General features: G+C 42.5%; 3 protein-coding genes across 5 annotated transcripts in view; 1 reads left to right on the forward strand and 2 right to left on the reverse strand.

The window, feature by feature from the left end:
• zmiz2 (zinc finger, MIZ-type containing 2) overlaps nt 1-6,100 on the reverse strand; it is a 53,676-nt gene extending 47,576 nt beyond the window's left edge. Inside the window, exon 1 of the mRNA XM_050052442.1 lies at nt 5,745-6,100. The gene's annotated coding sequence lies outside the window, so the exon portion shown is untranslated. The remainder of the gene's footprint in view (nt 1-5,744) is intronic.
• ogdhb (oxoglutarate dehydrogenase b) overlaps nt 1-23,514 on the reverse strand; it is a 95,432-nt gene that overhangs the window by 30,340 nt on the left and 41,578 nt on the right. The window lies entirely within an intron of this gene.
• pargl (poly (ADP-ribose) glycohydrolase, like) lies at nt 13,669-23,349 on the forward strand. Of its 3 annotated transcripts, XM_050052448.1 has the most exons (17): nt 13,669-13,796; nt 15,243-15,392; nt 15,450-15,688; nt 15,904-16,026; nt 16,182-16,271; nt 17,744-17,815; nt 18,926-19,012; nt 19,090-19,250; nt 19,348-19,427; nt 19,527-19,599; nt 21,523-21,598; nt 21,694-21,841; nt 21,937-22,015; nt 22,096-22,204; nt 22,391-22,487; nt 22,574-22,702; nt 22,776-23,349. In XM_050052448.1, the coding sequence occupies exons 2-17, from the start codon at nt 15,245-15,247 to the stop codon at nt 22,892-22,894; spliced, it is 1,830 nt and encodes a 609-aa protein (XP_049908405.1). In that variant the 5' UTR covers nt 13,669-13,796; nt 15,243-15,244; the 3' UTR covers nt 22,895-23,349. The 3 variants fall into 3 exon arrangements, with proteins under 3 accessions (XP_049908405.1, XP_049908401.1, XP_049908402.1); XM_050052444.1 differs by having other exon boundaries at nt 15,243-15,688; XM_050052445.1 differs by having other exon boundaries at nt 15,243-15,688; nt 16,185-16,271.

Raw genomic sequence — 23,514 nt, forward strand, 5'->3', positions numbered from 1 at the left:
CTCTACAGGCAACTAAGTGGGCAAACATGGCGACTGCTAGGGTTGGGTCGGTATGAGGAAAAAAAAACAAAAACTGTCTGGTTTATGTAAAAGACCACATCAAGTCAGTAATACCGGATATTCGGACAACAGAGTGACAGTAACAAGTTGTTTCTTTTATTCCTTNACATGGCGACTGCTAGGGTTGGGTCGGTATGAGAAAAAAAAAAAAAAACTGTCCGGTTTTTGTAAAAGACCACATCAAGTCGGTAATACCGGATATTCGGACAACAGAGTGACAGTAACAAGTTGTTTCTTTTATTCCTTACAAATAAATTTTGCAGCTTACTCAATCAGTGCAAGCAAGGGCTGCCTCCTTCATCTGGCGCAAAGCCAAAGTGTTGCCATAGTGGCACATTCTTTGATTTCTTTGAGACTAAATTGTCCGCCATTATCGACTCCCCGTCACTATTAAACAAACTCCAGGCTACAGTAGAGGCCTTGGCGCATGCGCACTCGCACCCCCAAAGACTCGGGCATACTATAAGCGGAGCGGACTCCGTGTAAAAATGTCCGTGAAAAATCCCTGCGATGTGAAAAATACATGCCGAACAGTCTTTTGTGTGACACTGGTGGGCGGAGCGGAATCCGTGCGGTCGTGCTTTTATAAAAAGAATGATATAATACAGAAAACCAGCCACCCGATCTATAATGTGCCAAGAGTTACGACTAAAGTGGTCTCTGTCAGTGAATTATTCTGACACTAGACTGAATCAAAAGGTTTCTGACGAACTTAGCTGTTAATTCTGCAGCCTGCTCAGCCAGTCAGAGAGCAAACTGTGTCTGTAAACAAACAAAAAGAGCCGAGAACACTGTCACATTACTCATTACAGCTATTAATTCAAATGTGTCTTTGAATATTCACCGTTTCACATAAACCTCACAATGGTCTGCCATCCAAAACACAATCATCTTTGTCATTCTCAGCTCAACAACAGAGTAGACAAGGTCACATTTAGTCTATGAAATGTCAGGAAATAGTGAAAAGAAGCTAAATGTGACTCGTTTTGCTTCGCCAACAGCCCGAAACCCAAATTAATTCAATTTATTATGACATGAAACAAAGAAAACAGCAATTCCTTACAATGAAGAATATATTTGACATTTTTTGTATATTAAATATTGCGCTGTTTAACTATTTGGCATCATACAGAGAGGTGTTTTTCTGTAATTTAACCTGCTGAAATTGGTGTAAATGAGGTGGACAAAAGGCAGAAAATAACCACTGCAAATTCCCAAAGCCCCTGGTGACATTTTGAATCGCTAACATTGTCCAAAAATCCAAACATATTAATTTTACTTTCACATAAAACAGAAAAAACCTTCACAATTGAGAAACTAAAACAAGGCAATGCATGGCAATTACTTAAATTTTCTGCCGATCAACTAAACTCATTTCAGCTCTAATTTAATTTTTAATAACGTGGCACAAACTTTAGTGAAAAGAGTCTAACGAGTAAATTGGTTTGACAGAGAACTGGAAACATTTATAAAAAGAACACACATTCGACAATCACAACTAATGGAAACGTTAAGTTTAGTGAAGAGCCAGACTGCTAATATCTATTAACAATAGTGTCTGGAAACTCAAAGTGTTTTTCTGAATAAAGGAATAGGTGAAGAAGGCCACTGCGGCTGGATGAAAACATGCCGCACAATACACAAGCTTAACTGGTTGATCTTGCCGAGCACCTGCCTTTAATAAAGCGCTAATTGAGAGTCTCAATGGGATCTGAGAGATTACCAATTAATAGCCTCTTAAATACAGAGGAGCAGCCGTCACTGTGAGAGGCAAATGTCAGCTCGCAACAATGGAAAGACAAGATATTATTACCGTGAGGAATAAAAGACTGTCTGACACTAACAAAGTAAAGAACAGATAAATACAAGGGCTGGAGGAACCTTGATATGTTGTTGCTGTATGTGGACAGTGGTAGATAGTAACCGAGTACTCAAGTACAATTTAGAGGTACTTATATTTTCCTTTTATATTCTGACGCGTTATATTTCTACTCCACTACATTTTGGAGGGAAACTTCCTCCACTACATTTATCTGACACCTTTAGTTACTCTGCAGATTCAGATCATTAATAGAAAATATAATCAATAAATAAATTATGATCTACTACAGGTAAGAATAAGATAACTTACTGATCCCCAGGAGAAATTGACAAGCTACACAGCTATACATAAAGTAGATAACATGAGTTCCACCTTTACCAGCTGCAAAATATTATTCTGCATAGTAAGTAACTTTACTCTGAGTACTTTAAGTATATTTTGATGCTCAAACTTATAGGGTAACTCTGGTATCTTTCAACCTGGACCCTATTTTCACATCTAAAAATAGACAAATGGGAACATTTTTTAAAATTGGTCCAACAAGAAGTGTTTGTTTTTGCCACTGACAGGCTCCGATTGTTATTAAAGTGTCTGACAACATTATGGAAAGGATCCCAACAGAGACAGACCATGTAAAAGAGTAGGATCACTTTTGTTAACTAGAAACAGCCCCAAAATCAGTATCACCAAAGCTACCAGACTCGATTTAAATAAATATAAATTTGAAAATGTAAAATACACTTCATTCAAAGTCAACAGAAGCAAAATATAACTCACAAAAGTCATCTTGGTTCGTCGTTCCACTGTTCCAACAATCACCAACTTTGGTTTGGTTGAAATTAACCCTTAATTCACCCAAGATGTAAAAATATACTGGATCGATACAGGCTAAAATTACTGTTTATTTCAATGGAGTCTGGTGGGTTTGCCAATAGTGATTTCAGGGCTGTTTCTGGTTAAACAAAAAGGATCTTACTCTGTTACAAAAAGCTCTATCTCTGTAGGGATCCTTTCCATAATGTTGCCAGACACTTTGAATAATAATCTGAGCCTGTCAGTGGCAAATATAAGCACTTGACACTGAACGAATGCCCGCAGGAATTACATTACAGCCTGTTTGGCCGATACCAGCTGCAGCGCTCTCAATACTGGACCATTTTTGAAAATGTTTGTTGCCATTAGTCACTCAAACATAAAACCATGGGAAAATAGGGTTGAAAAATACCAACATTAACCTTTTGAACGTAGGACTTTTACTAGTAACAGGGTATTTTTACACTGTGGTACAGCTACCTCTACTTAAGTAAAATATCTGAATACTTCTTCCACCACTGTACGTTTGCCGGCTTAAAGCGTAGCATTAAGTACGATGTGTGCTTCAGGTGTCTGATTAGGGTTAACAGGATCAAGATTAGGGATTGAAGTTTAACCAAAAAGAAAAGCCTAAACAGCTGTAGTATTCAGGTTACGGCCTGGCCAAATCTAGGGTTGGATATCAATTGATTTCCTCCGATACCAAAGGTAAAACGACCCCTTTAAGATAGAACTGGTGCCTAAACACTTTCCGGCACAACACAAGGGCAATGGCAAATTTAATGTGAAAGTAGACTATATATAAACTCATGACAGGAGAGACTCAGCAGCCAGATATTTCTCTATTATCTGTTTACGAGCAGCTCAGATTGTTGCTACAATAAGAATAGCTGGTCTGCCCTACGGGTCCAACTTAAGGGATGCTAACTTAGCTCGCTAATTTCTGGTCTAACCCTTTCTCTTTAATCAGCAGGTGGCAAGCAAGACACAGGAACTTGGCTTGGGTCTTGAAGAGTCGTAGCATCCATTCACTGACAAATAGCCGAAACTGAAAGTCACATTGCACTGCTACTTAACGTCATACTCCAGGCACTTCATCCTAACTGTCATGTGTTAGACACATACCCATGCTTTCTCTCTTTCGACTCGCCATGCACACAATCTAGCACTGAAATGAGGGGGGAAATCTGTGCTGTGATTTGGTCACCTTGGTACCAGTTGTATAGGCACCAGGTTTTGGTGCCCTAACCCAAGTCAAATCTGGCCTACAACAGGTTGTCAGGTCGACCGCTGACCATTTTTTAATTCACTTTGAAAATAAATTTAATCACACTTGCAATTTTTGTACTTTGAATGTACATAAGGTGCCAGAGTGCATAAAAAATCCCTAAAACAGAGTTTGTTTTTTAAAAACAGTGCCCGTGGAGGATCCCCCAGCCCCCCAACAAAGGTTTCTCCAAATCCTAGAGACACCCCTGCATACCATTAACCTATGTGCAGCTGCTGCCTCTTGGCTAAGATTGGCAAAGAAGAGTGAAGACAGCAAATGTCGAAAGGAAAACAGGCAATTCATTTATTATATACAATGATAAATATGATTATAATGGGCCCCTGGTCTCCTGCCATTTTAGCAAGTTAAATATCCCTGATATACAGTGTCCAAAAACATGATCAGCCAACACCTGTGATATATTAGTTAGGGCTTCAACTCATAATAATGTTAATTTCCAGTTAATATGTAGATTGTTTTCTTGATTAACTGATGAATTATTGTCTCTACAAAACATTAGAAAACAAAGAGTAAAGTCTTTTACAATATCCTAGAGCCGAAAGTGACTTCATGAAATGTCTTGATTTGTCCAACCAACATTTGCAAGCCAAAAAATATTACGTATACTACGATATTAGACCAAGAAAAGCAGCAAATCCTCACATTTAAGAACCTGGAAATATCACATTTTTGTTATGTTTGATTGATTATCAACTGCCAATTCATTTCCTATCAATCATATAATTAAATATTTGACCAAATGTGGCAGATTTAACACTAATAAAGCGCTCATTAACATCACTGTACTGTGTGTATCCATAGAGTGACAGATAAAACACAAGGTGCACAAGCCCCTAAAACATCTGGATGCTCCAAACACCAGCTGCCTGAACACATTAGCAGCTCCCAGTCTTTTTAACCACCCTCTACATCCAATATGTCTTTGCCTTTTCATGTAAACACTGACCCAAACTAACCAACTCAAGCCTGGCTTCCAGCCAAGACAACATGTTATTGTGCCCATGACACATTCAGGAAGTCATGTCCACAAGGAGGGGGAAAACAGGCACCTCATAAAACACACTGCAATGCCAATACAACACATGCATAATAACAACAGTTGTGTGCAGCATCCTAAATCAGCCAAAACATGCAGAATATCTGTCATGATGGTGGTCAGAGGGATCACAAATCATGCAACGCATCTCTACCTCCAAAATCCCCCTGCTCCTGCAACAACAAACACAAAACATGCTGCTCAAATTTGCAGCAGTACAAAGCAGAACAAAGCATTTGAGCAGTGTGCATGCTGTGGAGGAGTGCAGCCTCTCTGTCTCCACAGTATCTCTCTGTATGTTGCCCATCACTGACAAAAAAATGAGAATAGCAGATGTTTTGTTTCACCTACCTGAGCTGAGCTGCCTGATAAACGCAGATATGTTGCAGCACACCGCCGGTGTAATACGTAAATGATAATTAAAGGGTAATATGTGGGTGATATTCCAGTTGTTGGAGCCTTAAGTTTGGGATTATGTGTCTTGTTAGTGGCTGTGAGTGGAAACAAGAGCTGTGGAGGGTCTTTAACACGCTGCTGCTGCTGCTGCTGCTGCTGGCTGCGCCGCTGGCACCGTTAGCTCCCAACGGCTACTTAGCTAACTTTGTAACGTTAGCTTGTTTTACGTTACGCCAAGTGAGCGGTTAGCTTGACGATATCGTAAGCAGTTAGCTAAGGAGCTAACAGGGCTAGCTTGATGTTTAATTAACGTAATGAGAGCTTACCTTTTTCCCTGCTCCAGCTGCCAGACGATGAAGAGCCGCTTGGTTGTAGACAGTTAGCTCCACGGCTAGCTAGTGTCGCAGTCCGGCTAACAAGACAAGGCTGCTTGATTACCGTGTTGTCGAGCGTATTAATAATATATTTGTCTTTTTGTTTTTACGTGCCACACTCTTAGAGGAGTGAGCACACTATACGTAACGCTTTAAATGTTATTATCTTATTTATTGTAAACTTCCGTGCGGTATATAAACAGTCACTAAGTGAGCCAGTCGAGTCAATTAGAATCAGCTTGTTGCAGTCTGTGCTTTGGGGCAGGCCATAACCTTGCTGCTCAGCAATACCTTCCTCATTGCACAATGACCCTCTGTAATATATTCATGAGATCACAGGGCTAATGTCTCCCACAGAGAAAGGCATTTTCCTGTCCCTCCTCCTACAAGTCAGGCGGCGGGCTGACTGACTGACTGCAGACCAGAGCAGCAGATCATTTTGAAGAAGAGAGAGGAGGGTGGTGGAGGAGGTGGTGGTGGTGGAGAGAGAGAGGGGGGGGCGAGATCATGGAGGATGACGTCACCCGTGCATGCCGAGGTATGTATGATCCATGCATGCAACATGGTGTGTGATTATCACTCATGCACCTGCGTGTGTGTCACAATGTTAGCTGCACACATGCACAGAGAGAAGGGTGGTGGTGGTGGTGGTGGTGATGGAGAGGGGGTGGGATCATGCAGAATGACGTCACTCACACATGACACATATGTATGATCCATGTATGCAACATGGTCTATGATTTCCACCAGTGCACCTTCATATATGTGTCACAATAAAAGCACCACAGCAGTGCAAACACACACATGCACAGATAGGAGGGTGGTGGTGGTGATGGAGGGGCGGGGCATCATGGAGAGTCATGCATTCTCACGTATGTTGGATCCATGCATGCAACATGGTCTGTGATAAACGCTCATGCACCTGCATGTGTGTCACAATGTTAGCTGCACACATGCACAGAGAGGAGGGTGGTGGTGGTGATGGAGAGGGGGTGGGATCATGGAGAATTCCGTCACTCACACATGACACATGTGTACGATCCATGCATGCAACATGGTCTGTGATTTCCACCAGCGCAACTGCACATATGTGTCACAATAAAAGCGCCACAGCAGTGCAAACACACACATGCACAGAGAGGAGGGTGGTGGTGGAGGTAATGAGTGATGCATTCTTACATATGATCCTTGCATGCAACATGGTCTTAGATTACCGCTCATGCACCTGCGACAATATTAGCTGCACACATGCACAGAGAGGAGGGTGGTGGTGGTGGTGATGGAGAAGGGGTGGGATCATGCAGAATGACGTCACTCACACATGACACATATGTATGATCCACGCATGCAACATGGTCTATGATTATCACTCATGCACCTGCATATGTCACAGTGTTAGCTGCACATATGCACAGTAAGGAGGGTGGGGGTCGAGGTGATGGAGAGGGGGTGGGATCATGGAGAATTACGTCATGCACACATGACATATATGTACAATTCATGCATGCATCATGGTCTGTGATTTCCACCAATGCACCCACATATATGTCACAATAAAAGCACCACAGCAGTGCAAACACACACATGCACAGAGAGGAGGGTGGTGCTGAAGGTGGTGTAATGGTGATGGACGGTTGGTTGGTGAGGATCATGGAGAGTGACGTCACTCACACATGACACATATGTATGATCCATGCGTGCAACATGGTGTGTGATCACCACTCATGCACCTGCATGTGTGTCACAAATTTAGCTGCATACATGCACAGCGAGGAGGGTGGTGGTGGTGATGGAGGCAGGAGATCATGGAGAGTGATGTCACCTGTGCATTCTCACATATGTATGATCCATGCATGCATCATGGTATGTGATTTCCACCAGTGCACCTGCATATATGTCTCACAATAAAAGTGCCACAGCAGTGTGCACACATGCACAGGGAGGAGGGTGGTGGTGGAGGTGGTGTGGTCATGATGGAGGGGCAGGAGATCATGGAGAGTGATGTCACCCGAACATGACACATATGTATGATCCATACATGCATATGTGTCACAATATTAGCTCCTCATACATGCATAGAGAGGTGGAGGTGGTGGTGATGATCATGGAGGGTAACATCACCAGTGCATTATCATGTATGTATGATCCATGCATACAACATGGTCTGTGATTTCCACTTATTGATCTGCATATAAGTGTAACAATGTTAGCTCCACACACACACGCATAGAGAGGTGGTGGTAGTGTCACTTGCGAGCCAGGCAGTGTTTCAGCTGCAGCAGCAGTAGGGCCGGCAGCAAGTGTTTTTGGAGTCATTAAGAGGTGTCTGCAGTATCTTGCCAGAGGGCAGTGCAGCGTGGAGAATAAAAAAGTCCAACCTGCCTGTGTTTTTCAGACCTCTGTTGCCCTGGAAACAGGTGCCGAGATTTCCCATTTCTTCATTTTTTTTGCTCCACACTATCCATATCACTCCCCACCACCACCACCTCTACGCTCCACACTGCTGCTGCTGCTGCTGCTGCTGCTGCTTCCTCCCCCACGACCTGCCGCATAGTACAATCACACACACACACACACACTTTACACACAATATCCAGTCTACTACTGCAGTCATTTCACAATGTCACAGGACGGAGTGACTGACTCCTCCACCACATAGCTCCACACAAAACCTGAGACGAGGCGTTGACCCTGCTTTGACTCTGAGACAGTGCTGCAACAACCTGACCTCCAGGAGGAAATAAAGAAAGAGGGAAGGGGGGGCAGGGTAGATGGGGAGGGCTGAGGAGACAAAGAGGGAGTAAAAAACAAAGCTGGCTGCACTCTCAGATATAAGAATGTCGTTCATCTCGTTTCTGTATTTTTGACGGAGGTGAGGATAAAGAAAAGGACAGGAAAACATGCCATCTTGCTTTCCCTCCCTCTAAAAATTGATTATGCTCATGGGAGTGTGATGCAGAGTTCAGGCAGATGGCTCACCATATTGTACACACACTTATTTCATAACTGTAGGTGTTGTTTTTCAATATTCATGCGTGAGAGCGGTGAAGACAGGAAGGCAAATGTGCCACCACCAGGAGAGACACACGTACGCGGGGGCATGTCTCCTCACTTTCAGGCCTTTTTAAGTCATCCCTGTGTTTCTGCAGTGTTATGTGTGCATGCCATTGTAGTGACTTCTCTTTGGCAGGAGGCAGAACATTCCAGGGAAATGGCTGACCCAGAATAACACTCACAGACGCAGGATGACTGAGCAGCGGAGCGAGCGAGGTCCTCCACCCTTTTCTGTTACCCAAGCACTACCTAAACCGCTGTTTCCTAACAGACACATGATATTTCATGAAGGGAAAACACAGCCGCATGTACTGTATAGTGTACACAGCTTGGATAGCAGCACACATGACTATCATCACAAGAACACATGACAGTGTTTGCCCCTCCAGCTACTCCACAACTCTATTATCATCACTGGGAACCTTACAAAATCCTAATTTTCACCCCAAACTCTTCAATGACCTCCCATTTACTCAAGCAATAATACTTTTTTTTATGTAATCAATTGATATTTTAGTCAGAAAATAGTTGTAAATGTCTGTTACAGTTCCTTAATCCCAATATGATGTCTTCAGATAGCTTGTTTGGTCCAATCAACAGTCCAAAACCCAAACAGTATTGATTTACGATCTATACTCTAGAAATAAGGGTCCCAAAAGGGTTCTTCCTGACCGACTGAGGGTCTACCCACAACCATTTGTTTCTGAAGAACCCTTCTTCAAAGAAAGTGTTCAAGAATTGTTGGAAGCATTGATGTTACCCTCAAATGTTTACATGTTTACCCATGTTTCAAATGGCATTTTTAAATGTAGATGTAACGCTGGTGTTCTTCTAGTCTCTGTTCTAATTTGGAACAGAGTTTTTGGTTCCCAACCCTACTGTATCATATAAAATAGTAAAGGCTGTAGAAGTAGTTCATTTTTTTCTGTAACCATTTATTCTGTTAGGGGTCACGGGAGGCTGGAGTCTATCCCAGCTGACATTGGTCGAGAGGCAGGATACACCCTGGACAGGTCACCAGACTATCACAGGGCTGACACATAGAGACAGACAACCATTCACACTCACATTCACACCAACGGACAATTTAGAGTCACCAATTAACCTGCATGTCTTTGGACTGTGGGAGGAAGCCGGAGCACCTGGAGGAAACCCACACTGACACAGGGAGAACATGCAAACTCCCAAAAAAAGGGGCTTGCCCCACACTAGGTTCAAACCAGGAACCCTCTTGCTGTGAGGCGACAATGCTGACCACTGCACCAGCGTTTGCCAGAGAGGTAATCATGTAGTGTGATTGTGAACCATGAGTGTTGACGCTTGCGTTTGACCACATTAGCCCCGGCCCTAATGTGGACAAGGACTGCCGAATGTTGTTACCATGGCCCAAGGCTAACCTGTTAACTAGGACCATGATTAGAGGGAAGAAGACCATTAGGCAATGTCATTCATTACTATCCATGGGGTCCTCCAGGTGGGTTCTAGATGACATTCTTTGAATATAGAAGGATGGGGGAAATTACTACACCAGGGATATTCAACTTGCTTTGCCCAGGAGCCATTAGTGCAAAAATCCAGGGGCCAGTTGTAGCAGCTCCGCATAGGTCAGGTATACACAGTCGCGATTCTAGGATTACAGGACGTTCGGGGCTCAGCCCATACCTCTGTCAAGGGGTCTGGAAGATCCACTTCTGGCCCTTTTTTTGGATTAAAAAAAGCTGTTTTGGTGTTTTTTATGTCCTTTGGTATTGTTCATAATCTTATTTACATTAAAATACAAAAAACAATCCAAAATATTCTTAACCAGGGTCGTGAGGAAGCTGGATCCTATCCCAGGTCGCCGAACTGTCACAGGGCTGACACACCGAGATATTCACGCTCACATTCACAGTCTCCAGTTAATGTGACCTGCATATCTTTGGACTGCGAGAGGAAGCCAGTGGTTAGCCAGTGGTTAGCACTGTTGTAGGGATGCACGATAGTATCGGCACAGAGGCAGGCTGCATCTGAGGTTGCTAAGCGACCTCAACAAGAACTGTCCATCCAGGCCATGCAAAGCACCCCAGATATATCCCTCTCCCCAGCAACGCTTCCCAGCCCCTCCTGGGGGACCCCAAGGTGTTCCTAGGCCAGATGAGATATGTAATCCCTCCAGTGTGTTCTGGGTCTGCACCGGGGGCCTCCTACCAGTAGGACGTGCCTGAAACACCTCTAACAGGAGGCGCCCAGGAGGATCCTGATCAGATGCCCGAACCACTTCAACTGACCCCTTTCGAAGCGAAGGAGCAACGGCTCTACTCCGAGCTGCCTCTGGACGCCCGAACTCCTTACACTATCTCTAAGGCTGAGCCCAGACACCCCAGGCCTTTTTCTGTGTAATGAATACTTTTGATTTTAATATTTTAAGCACATTTTGCCGATACTACTCGTGTAGTTTTATTTAATTTGAAAGCAGGACTTGTAGTGGACTGTTATCATGGTGTGGTTCAACTACTTCTACACGAGTAAATGATCTGAATACTTCCTCCTCCACTGCTGTAACAGCTTCCTTTCCTCCTGATGTAGATTTTTTTATCCAGCTAACCATCTGTGTGACCCTCTGATGGTGCATTCATACTGCATTTTCGCTGGTTGAAAGCAGTTTGTCGCAGTTACCATGAACTCCAGATCACCCTTCTGTCCTCCGACCTCTGATTTTCATCTTTTTACATGTTACTCCCACAACCATCTGGTGCCGCGGACTCAGCTTTCACTTCTATTCTGATCTGGGCAGAAATTAAGCAGGCGTGTGAATGAAATATCGGAGACTCCTCGGCTAAAACTTTGTGTAGGTTCATTGATCCAAACATGTGGAGCAGCTGGACGGGAGCTGTAGTGCCCTGCTGTTACTGTAAAAATCTGGGCAGGCTCCAGCATGCAGAGGCGGAGAGTAACTGAGTGCACTTACTCAAATATTTTCATGTTGTATTTTATGATTGTTGAGAGTTTGCACGTCTGCTAAAAGACAATTTTGATCTCAATGGGACTTCCTGGTAAAACAAAGGTACAATAAAATAGTACACTAATTTTCAGAGGAAAATAAAACAGCTACAGTTTCTTTCCAGATACCATTGTACATTGAAAACATATAATAAGTCTATAAATGCATTGTTAAAGACTAAACCAATTAGTATAAATCTTTCTGTCATGTGACCGCTTATAGGAAAAAGCAGTGTCCACCTGAGGCCTCTTATCCTGTCCAAGATCTGAGAAGGTTCAGTTATCCAATATTCTACCCCAATATTCGACCCCTCAGATTTATCAGGGGACCCTTAGAAGGGGCCCAACCACGAGTGGATTATGAGACAGTGGTTTTTTTGTGGTTTTGTGTTTCTTTGGAGTAATTGTGTGTAGTTTGGGAGGGTTTTGTGTCTCTTGTTGGACATTTTGTCTATTTTTTGGTGGTTTTGTGTCTATTATGAGTCATTTTTTATCTTATTTGAGTCATTCGTTATCTCATTATAGTTGTCTTGTGTTCCTTTTAGATAATTTTGGGTATGTTGTTAGTTGTTTTGACTCTCTTTAAAGTTATTTTGTGTTCCTTTTAGGTCATCTGATCTCTCCTTGGGATAATTCTGTGTATTTTTTGGTCATTTTGTATCTCATTGTGGTTGTTTTATGTCTCATTATGATTGTTTTGTGTCCTTTTTTATGTAAGTTTGTGTATTTTTGGTTATTTTGTGTCTCTTGTTAGCTAATTTCATGTCTCTTTAAGGTAATTTTGTGTATTTGTTGGTGGTTTTGTATCTATTATGAGTCATTTTTTATGTCATTATAGTTATTTTGTGTCCCTTTTAGATAATATTGTTTTCCTTTTAGGTTATTTGATGTCTCCTTGGGATAATTCTGTGTATTTTTTTTGGTCATTTTATATTGTTTTGTGTCCTTTTCAGATCATTTTGTGTCTCTTTGGGGTAATTTTGTGTATTTTTTGATGGTTTTGTGTCTCTTGTGAGTCAGTTTGTATCTCATTATGGAATATATAGAATATATTTGGATGTAACCCCTTTGTCATCACCAATATTCTTTTTTTTTTTTCTTAGGAACTGTAGCTGATAATTACATTTATTTTGTAATTGAATTACATGTAATGAGTTACTCCCCAACACTGTCACTAATTATGGTTGTTAAATACATAAATGCAGTTGGGCACAATATTTCTCTTTGAAATATTACTACTATTATTTTTATATGAGAACACATTTTTGGTGGTTTTGTGGAAACCCTGTTGCAAACTAATCACTGTGGCTCTCTGCTGCCGCCTTGTGTTCAAAAATTTAACTCCAGTAAATGCAGCATTGTGCTGCTACATGAAGTAATAGATTAATTAAACTTCTGTATGTGTTGGGATTATGCACAATACTAACAACACATCCACTGCCTCTATGTTGCAGTATTAGATTTTTAATTCATTTATTTAGGTATTTATTTGGTAAAGTTAACCTCAAAAAGTCTTCAATCAGAAAGACGTTATTATATTTATTATAAATTGAATTGTCGCTACTTATACACGACAATCTGGCAGTGGTGGAAGTGGAAAGGGTTGGAAAGAGGATAATGAAATGAAAAATGCTTAAAGATAATTATACACTACATGTTTATGATGACTGTAAAATGTTAATAACATCACCTAAAAGCAAAATTAATCCGCCGACTATATGAGTTAATGTTAAATATATGATAAACACGGTTAATTTCCCCGCACTGGAGCATTTATTGTAAACTGAAAGTATAAACTCAGTTTCCCTGCAGCAGAAGCTGCGCCCCTCTTTACTTTCGTTTTCTCTCCAAAGTGAAACTAAACTTTAGTTGGTGCGTGTTGAGGCGTCTTCACTGAGTTACATCGATGAGCCCTGAAATTAAAGATAATCACGTTAAATCTGAACACATTTGGAGAATCTTCAGTGGAAGGTGAGTATATTTCTTTAAAACTGTGTTTCCACTAGTGTGGTTTATGTCATGCGTAAAGACAGATTTCAGTTGTGGAGGATCAGGCCGAAGCTTTACTGTCGCTGACATGTAGACTGTGTGTGTTTATAAGTGACTCATTATTTGTATTTCTGCTTCTAAAGACTTTTGAAAGATCGCATGTACAAACAACCTGTGGAGGACTCAGATCCTGTGTTTACTTACTGGAAGTGAAGGCAGTAACACCTCACAGTGCAAGTGCTCCGTTAAACAGTACTGTAAACGTTACAGCTGTTTGAGGTGGAGCTTTTATGTATGTGTAACATCCAACTTAACTTTCATAGCTAAAGGTGAACTTGAATAATGAAGCCAACAGTCAGTGTGGGTCAAAATGCCATAACAGGCTTTTATTAAATTCAGGCTCCCTATCAGCAACATTATAAAAGCTATTAAAAGTTAGAGCGCCTTGCTGCAGCAGGTGTGGAGCACAAATCTATAGGTCAGTACACTGGAGCTATACCATCTGTGTATAACCAAAACTACACAGAAAATAAACCCCTTTTACCAACAGAAAAACACCCAAACTTCTACCAGTGACACACCAAACCTTATATTGTATCTGCACAACTCACCAGGTGAACTCCCACTGCACCAGCTGCTCCTGTGACCGGAGCCCAACACCTACTGCAGCACTCAAAGATAAAACCGCACGTTGATAAGTTCCATTTATGAAAATACAGATAAAACAAAAGCATAAAATACAATATGAAATAATCACAACACATGTCAATGTTTAATATTAAAAGACACTCACACCTCTGCACTCAACAAACCCTCCAGTGCTGGGTGTCACAGCAGGCTGCCTTTCTGTCGAACCTGTGTAACAGCAGCAACAGAAAGTTTGGTGATTCAGCAGAAAGTCAAGGCTGTCCAGTCTCCCGGAGCTGGGTTTGCACTGGCTGGATTCAGGTTGCTGCAGCCACTGACTGGCTGTGGTTCAAGGCTCTAGCTAACATTAGCAACATAAACGTGAACATGAAGCCGCAGCAGTGATCCTTTGACTCCGGTAAGCAGAAGGCCAAACTACTGGCAAGGTTTTCTGTCCATCTGTGGAACACTGAAATGAAATTGGATGAAAAAAACATATGCACATTCATAGATTCTGTTACATTCAATGAGGGAGAAGAAGGAGTTGAAATTTGTGATATTTTTGACGAGGCACTTGAACGTCTTTGTGGGAAAATCATTGCAGACACCTGCAGCCAGTTTGTGATTTCAGCAACTGGAAAACTGGTTTTCTTCAATATCTGATCAAAAACCTGTTCCTCCTGTTCCTCCAAAGCGTCACCTAGATCCTGTTTTTTCTGTCAGTCATGGGGTCAAACTAAACGCTCAAGATGAAACTTTCCTTTTAACTCACTGTCATAATTTGTGTGTGACTCCCTCCAGAGATGGCCGAGCACAGCCACCGCAACAACAGCTCCCAGATGAAAGACTTGCTTCAGCCTGAAAGAGAGCACAGCGGCAAAGAAAGCACAAGTCAAGGAGGCGCCTGCTCCCGCTGCTGCTCCTGCTCCTGCTCTTCCTCCTCTGCCTCCACCTCCTCTGCCGTCCCCTCCTCCTCTGCCTCCCCCTACTCCTCCTCTGCCATCCCTTCCTCCTCTGCCTCCCCCTACTCCTCCTCTGCCATCCCTTCCTCCTCTGCCTCCCCCTCCTCCTTCTCTACCTCTGCACCCTCCGGTCCTCAGGATGTAAGTGGTGTACTGGTTGAGGGGGTGGAGGCGGTAAGGACTAAAGTGGAGGACACTTCATATCAGCTGGAAGATCTGAAGCGACTGCGTGACAAGAAGCTGGGACCTCTGGGCTTTAGCAGGACGCACAATGTCCTCGTAGATGTAAGAGTTTGGCCCTTCAGAGTTCTCTCTGTCTCCAGTAACTAAGTACATTTACTCAAGTACTGTACTGAGACACAGTTTTGGAGTACTTTACCTGAGTGTTTCCATATATGCTACTGAAGACTTCTACTTCAGTCAGTATCCATTAGTACCCAGATTTTTTTCCATGCATAAAGTAATTATTGTTTATCATATATATCAGTATTGTTTTTTAGGTGGATGCTTTCAACTGTGGAGCTGTAATCATTGCTCAGAAAGGGAGAGACGTGTGGCTCAGTAACGTGGTGAAAATGCCGTGTTCACAAGGGAGCACCATGATGAAGTCTGGATTCTTAAAGGTGTGTTTGAGGCTATTCACCATGTTATTTAGATCTCTGCTGGTTTGCAAATTGATGCACAAGAGAATGAAATCTTGCGACATAATGAATTATGTCACAAGGAAATCAATGCAGTGAAAGTTGATGTTGATTGGATGAATCTTTTCTGACCACAGCAGACCTCCCAGACCAGTAGGTGGGATGCGATCTCCAAACAGCTGGGCGCTCTGGCCAAGAAGACGTCAGTGAGCGTCGATGAAGTGGAGGTACGTTTGCAGCCATGGACAGATTTGCACATTTTTATACTAATATTGACCAATGGTTGCACTGATTCAAATTTTTGTAAATCCTGGGTTATTATTTTTGCACATTGCACAATTCTTTTTATATTGCGAACAATTCCCTGGACCAAGCAGCAACCTCAGGGGCTGAAAAATGAAGTCAAGTGCCTGCAGTTCCTCTAATGGCCACTTGAGGCTGGCTCCAAAAGAGATTCAATCCCAGGCTCCCAGGAACACTTACCCTGGCAATCCAGAGTTCTCGTGAGAGCACAATTTGAATTTGCTCAGCGAGTCACTCTGGCAATCAGTAATGATGCTCATTACCCATGCCGTTGGAGCCGAGCTGCACCAATCACATCGGTGTATCTGATATAGGCGGGCCAGAGGCGAGCTAAACAGATGACGACAGCGCTGCGACGACGAAGTCCGGAATCAGTCAGTAAACATTGCAAGATGGCTACGGATGAACACCAGTTGTTTGAAACGGCTTTGGCCGCTACAATGAACGAGTTAGACTTGGCTTTTTCTCTAAAAGAGGAACAGAAGACGGCGCTCGAATCTTTCCTTTGCAAGAAGGACGTTTTTGCTGTTTTGCCGACCGGATACGGCAAGAGTCTAATCTACCAGTTAGCTCCGCTGGTAGCTAAGCTCTGGATACGTCACCCCGTGTATTGTTCTGATTGGTCGTAGTGTTATCCAATTGCGTGCAGTGATATTTTCAAATGCATGCTTGGTGCCGCCCCTCGAGTTGGGCCATTTGCATTACTCATGGCCAGACCCTAAATCTTTCTAGATTTGGGTCTGGATTTCCAGGCTAAGGAACACTGCTCAACTTTGTAGCAAATTTTTAGATCACCATTGTTAAAGACATGTCCGTAAAACTGTTGACAAGACACCTCAAACTGCAAACAAGGTCCATTATGACTGTTTCCATTCTGAATTTTTGAACCATGTTGGGTTTTTATTTATGGAGCTTTCCTAGTGCTGAGAAAAGCGATTCAAAAACCTGTGATGTCATCACAATGTAAAGTCTATGAGCTGGGGAAAAAAAACCCAACAACACTACTGCACATATTCAATGAGCCGCATACTGTGGCAGTAAACCCGGAAGCCATAAAAACTCTTTGGCATATGGCATTGGGATGATTAGACGCCATCTTGGAGTCCGTTATCTAGTTATTATTAAAGTCTATGGTTTTGAAGCCTCAACTTTGCCATTTTGGATTTTTGGAGCCAGAAGTGACTGTATATGGACAAGGCGGTGGAGCTAACCCTTATGTTAGCTGCTAGCTCGGTTAGCATGTTGCATTTACAGTCTATGATTTACTGAAATAATGACAATGCTAATTTTTTTCGCTAGCAAAAAACAGGCAAATTGCTATATCCCCGAACACCAAGGCAATAACGTCTGTAATAAACATGAAATGTGCTCTTTTAAACTCTGTCTCTTTCACCAGGAAGCGATCATCAAATATAACCCGAAGTACAAAGGTCAGTGGTCCTTTGACGCCATCTCCAGCTTTGTTAAGGTCAGTGTCCATGTGTTCACTTCAAATCACTCAATCATCACTTTTGTATTTATTTATTCATTTATTTTCACAGCTTTGTTCACTGAACTTTACAGGGCGAACATAAATCAGTAGCTCAGTGTCTTAAGTTTCTGCGCCCATTTCCGGACAAGTAAATAAACATAGGTAAATACCGCTATAGAGAAATAGTGGTTGTGATAATGAAATTAAGTTAAAAAAAACCCCAACTTAATTAAAAAATAAAATAACTAACTAAATAAATGAAATAGAAAATAGTGATAAATAAGAAATAAAAATAAGCAAATACATATAAAATATACATTTATAAAATATAATAGTAATAGGCAAAAAGTTATAGAAAGAGAAATAAAACAAATATAATAAAACTGTGGTAACAGTGATTTTTAAAAAAAAAAAAAAAAAACGAATTTATTTATTTATTTTTTCACAGCTTTGTTCACTGAACTTTACAGGGCGAACATAAATAGTGGTTCAGTGTCTTGTTTCTATGCCCATTTACAGACAAGTAAATAAACAGGTAAATACCTCTACAGAGAAATAGTAATTGTGATACTACAATTAAGTAAAAATAAAAAATAAAAAATTTAAAAAAATGAAATAAAACTACACAACACAAAATAAATAAGAAATAAAAATAGATAAAATCAGGGTTCGATTCCGGATATAAAAATAGATAAATACATATAAAATATACATTTATAAAATATAATAACATAAAAAAATAATAGAAATAGAAATTAAAAATAAAGATAAAAATGTAATAAAACTGCGTTAACAGTGATAAAAAAAAAACTGTAAACTGTAAAATTTGTTAATTAAAATTTAAATTAATAAATAAAAATAATATTTACAGTAAAAAAAGAAAAAGACAATTGCCATGCTCCTCTAAAAGGAAAGTATAGTTTTTGAATGTATACCCTGTGTTACCCTGAGCCTACTTTTTAACTTTTTGTCAAACACCAAAAGAAAGAATGACTCAGATAGTGTGGTCACCCATCAGAGACAATATATGAATGCATGTTTTTACATACATAAAATCAGTTTTGTATTTAAACCCTCTAACGATAATAAATTGTATTTTATTTCTAGTGTGTCCCGAAATCAGAAAACTACTTCTCCAAACTGTTTCCAAAGATGGCTGCGTTGGCCTTGAAGCTGCCTGACTACGTGAAGAAGGTAAGAAGGCTCCATTTCACTCTGCAGTTTGCTCACACTGATGATGATGATGATGAAGTATGTGTGTATGTTCTCAGGCCATCCCGCTGCTTCAGAGTGGACACACTGCAGCCATCACGCTGTCACAGGTCCAGATATCCTGCCTGCTCGCTAACGCCTTCTTCTGCACCTTCCCTCACCGCAACACCTCCAGCTCCAACGCAGAGTACCACAACTACCCGTCCATTAACTTCACCAGGTCAGGAAAACATCTGTTGCACATCTGGCTGCTTCCTTTAAATACTAAGTCTGTGTACTTCCTGTATGTTCACCCTTCATTCTCATTCTGCATGCAGTCTGTTTGGACAGTGGTCTGAGAGGAAGAAAGAGAAGCTGAGGGCCATCATGCATTACTTTCATGTGGTCACAGATGAGAGTGAGTTTAAAGCTTAACGTCCTCCTCTTCCTCCTCCTCTTCCTCCTGTTTGTGAGACGGTTCAGTGAAGATCTGTGACTGTTGTTGATGTGTTCGCAGACACTAAACCAAAAGGACTGGTGACGTTTGAGAGGCGCGGTCTCAAAGACACGGACATCCCCAACTGGAGAAGGTAACACTACGACTATGACTACGACTACTCTTTATTTACAGAGCACTTCAGACTACCTCTGAATCATCGCTAAGGTACGACCATTTGAAAATGAAAAAGATGCAGAGAAATTGATTCATGACTTTATTTCAAGCCGTCTTGTCTACAGTAACACACTTTTTACTGGCCTCCCAAAAACCCCACTGAGAGACTTCAGCTCCTTCAAAACTCTGCAGCTCAGCTATGAACCAGAACCAAGAGGAGAGAGCACATCAGGCCAGTCTGAGCTGCTCTGCACTGACTTCCTGTTACATTTAGAATTGACTTTAAGCTCCTCCTCCTTGTATACAAAGCCCTACATGGCCTAAGACACCAAGCTACATTGGTAACTCCCTTGTTAAATATTTGCCTCCAAAAACACTGCGATCATCTGCTGCTGGTTTATTGGAGGTTCCCAGCAACAGCTGGAAAAAGATCAGGGATGCAGCCTTTGTTAATTACGCCCCAAAGTTCAATTAGCAGCCCAAGATGGGAGAATGGAGTTGGAGTTGAGAGACAGCTAATTTCTATAAACAGATATCAGTATATGAATGTAGATAGATAAAAAATAAAAGCTTATCTAAAGCTTAATTGTCATCAGATGACAGCTGATGGGTTCTGAGACTACATTACAGTCTGCCTCTTCCGCTCCTCACACAGACTGTTTACCTGCTGCTTAAACATGAATGGCCAATACAAATTGGTCGAGAGACGAAAACCAGAACGCTTTCAGTGTCAAAATCTTGTCCTGTTGCCTACAGATTCATATGCAGACATATGTTTGTAGCAATGTCCATCCATCCATTTTCTTCCGCTTATCCGGGGCCAGGTCATGGGGCAGCAGGCCAAGCAAAGCGTCCCTCTCCCCAGCAACGCCTTCCAGCTCCTCCTGGGGGACCCCAACCCCAGCAACGCCTTCCAGCTCCTCCTGGGGGACCCCAAGGTGTTCCCAGGCCAGATGAGATATGTCATCCCTCCAGTGTGTTCTGGGTCTGCCCCCTGGCCTCCTACCAGAATCGCCACCTTAACATGAAGCCTGTTTCCACTGCAGAAGTTCCTGGTACTATTTGGGGGGCAGGAACTTTACAGGAACGTCCTCTCGCTCGGCCCTCTCAACCGCCGTGTCTCCACTGAGAGGGCGGAGTAGGAGGAAGGTTCCTGTAAAGTTACCGGGCTCTGGATGTGACGTAACCGTTGTGCGACCATTTTAAAATGCCAGCAACACCTGGACCTCTTCGTCAGTCCATTTGTCATATGATTTGTCTTCCATTTCTTGCTTTTCTTCTAACGACTCCTTTTAAAAATGCGACTCTTCGTCTGCTGAGTTTTAAAAATCCCGGCTATTTTGTCGCTTTCTGTTGACGTCACATCCCGCCTTGAGTATATCCAATCAGCACCAAGTAATCCCCAAGCCCCACCCAGGAGATTCTCAGGGCCGTTCTGAGTACCTACTCCGAGGCAGGGACTTGTTTAGCCCCTGTAAAAGTTCCGGAACTCTGTCCTTCGGGGGTGGTTCCTGCGGTGGAGACACGCACCAACGGCCCCGGCCCCGTAAAATTACCCTTAAGTTCCTGCGGTTGAAACGGGCCTATGGTGGAGAGGTTTGCGTGTCCCTGTGGACCTGGGAGCTGTTTTGTCCGGGGATAACAGCTCCTGGTAGGGTCTCCCAAGGCAAAGTGGTCCCAGGGGAGGGGCCAGACGAAGAGCAATTGAAGAAGACCTTGATGAAATGGCATATTCGGACTTTGAGGACCTCACCAGGTTCGGGCTCGCCAGACTGGTGGACTGACCAACCGACTATTAGCGTCCTTGCAGCCGAGCAGCTAGCATGGCTCATAAAATGTATCCTCTGTATCAAAACCAGTGAAATCAGTCAAACCTTTGTTGTCTTGTTTGTTGTGACAGCTGTAAGGAGACGATGCCTAAACTGTACGTCACATCACACGGTACCATCGAGACTGAAGGTACAGGTATGCTGCAGGTAAGAGCTGACACAAAGCTGTGACGATCCCCAGCTGTCTCAGTCCAGCATTTATTTAGGTGTTCCTTTTTGTGTGTGTGTATGTGTGTGTGCAGGTGGATTTTGCCGCCAGCAGGATCGGTGGAGGTGTTCTGGGCTCTGGTCTGGTGCAGGAGGAGATCTTGTTCCTCATGAATCCAGAGCTGATCGTTTCTCGTCTCTTCACTGAGAAACTCGCCGACAACGAGTGTCTGATCGTCACAGGTACAGTGGTGATGAAATGAGTAGTTAATTAATGTGTTCAGTGTTAATGTGTTAAAGTAGATTTGTGTCTTCTCATGGTTGATTCTGTTCCTCAGGCTCTCAGAAGTTCAGCTGTTACTCTGGTTTCGGTGACAGCTTTGAGTGGGCGGGACCTCATGAGGACCGCCTCGACAGGTACGACAGCACTTTGCTTTAAGTCTATTATACACAAATGTGACTGTTTTTGGTTTTCCTCACATGTTTGATCTCTATAGAGACGAGTGGGCTCGACTGAAGAGGCAGATCTTAGCCATCGACGCTCTGCACTTCAGACACAGGAGGGACCAGTACAGTATGATCAAGATCACACGGGAGCTCAACAAGGTCAGGATCACCTCTGAGTGTGTCGGTATTTATTGTGTCTTTATTTTAATAATAATTGACCTCTACGGGGCAGAGTAAGAAGATCCATACAGCACATCTGGATTATTTCTATCATAGTGTGTATTGTTTGCATCTTGGGAAAGGGTACGGTTATTATTTTTACATGATTTTTTTGTGTCCTTGAAGGCATACTGTGGATTCAAGGGTCACGGCCACAACGAGCCCAACATCGCCACCGGGAAGTGGGGCTGTGGAGCTTTCAACGGAGACCCACAGCTCAAAGGTACTTTCCTGTATCCATCCACCCACTGATCTCTCACTGCATTATCAATGACACACACTCACCCTGAGCTCCTCCTCTCTGTCCAGCTGTGATCCAGCTGATGGCAGCAGCCAAGGCCAAGAGAGGTCTGGCCTTCTTCACCTTTCAGGATGAGCAGCTGAAGCAGGGCCTGCAGCAGTTGTACCACCTGCTGGTCACAGAGGGAACTACAGTTGGTGAGTGATGTTGGGACGAAACAAATGTTTGTTAGCTTAGAAAAGAAGTTTCTAATGTTGTTTTTCTTCACAGAGAAGCTGTACGGACTCCTGGAGGACTACTGTGCTGCTCAGCTGGCGTCCGGCTGGTCACATGTGGACCTGTTTGAGTTCATCAGGAACACCGTCAGACCTTCGAGGAGTCTGCTGTGACGACATCTCGTCTAAGTCTGCATCTGAATTTGCACTTAAATCTGACACGACAGAAATGATGACGTTGCTATTTAATTTTCTTTTTTTTGTAAAGATCACAGGTATTACTTTTTTCATTTTTACCCTAATTTGATTGATGACAGTGTGTAGCAGTGCAGCAGCTGTGTGTTAGTGAGTCCTCAGAAACTGTAACTCAGACATGGGCCGTGAAAACATGATGATTGATAATGTTCACTGAAAACCATCTTGTGCTGTCGTAATTTAAGAGGGTTTAAACCTGCTGCTGCTCTTAAAGCTTCCTGAACTGTAAGGATTAAAGTCGATTAAAATGAGCAAATGAAGTTGGTTTTATCACCTCCTCTCTTTATCTGTCTGGACGTGTGTGTCTGGACAGTCAGAGGAAACTTATCAGAAAGAATAAATCAAAGTGAAACTGAAATCAAACACCCTGATCATCATTTTTGTTTGGTTTTGCTTTGTTTAAATGTTGAGTTTGTCCATACTGTGTGAGTGACACAAGAGTGTTGCAATACATTCGTCAGACATGTTGCAAAGTGTCATTTCAGAGATGCAGTGATTTAATAAAGGTGCATGAGCTTACTGGCGTGAGTAAAAAGTCC

This window comes from Epinephelus moara, chromosome 9, assembly GCF_006386435.1.
Source record: "Epinephelus moara isolate mb chromosome 9, YSFRI_EMoa_1.0, whole genome shotgun sequence".
In the NCBI taxonomy this organism is placed as follows: Eukaryota; Metazoa; Chordata; class Actinopteri; order Perciformes; family Serranidae; genus Epinephelus; species Epinephelus moara.

Coding starts and splice junctions, on each gene's coding strand:
- pargl (XM_050052444.1), top strand. CDS start 15,245: ATGGCCGAGCACAGCCACCGCAACAACAGCTCCCAGATGAAAGACTTG. Junction 16,272..17,743: donor TGAGCGTCGATGAAGTGGAG/GTACGTTTGCAG, acceptor CTCTTTCACCAG/GAAGCGATCATCAAATATAA. Junction 22,016..22,095: donor CATGAGGACCGCCTCGACAG/GTACGACAGCAC, acceptor TGATCTCTATAG/AGACGAGTGGGCTCGACTGA.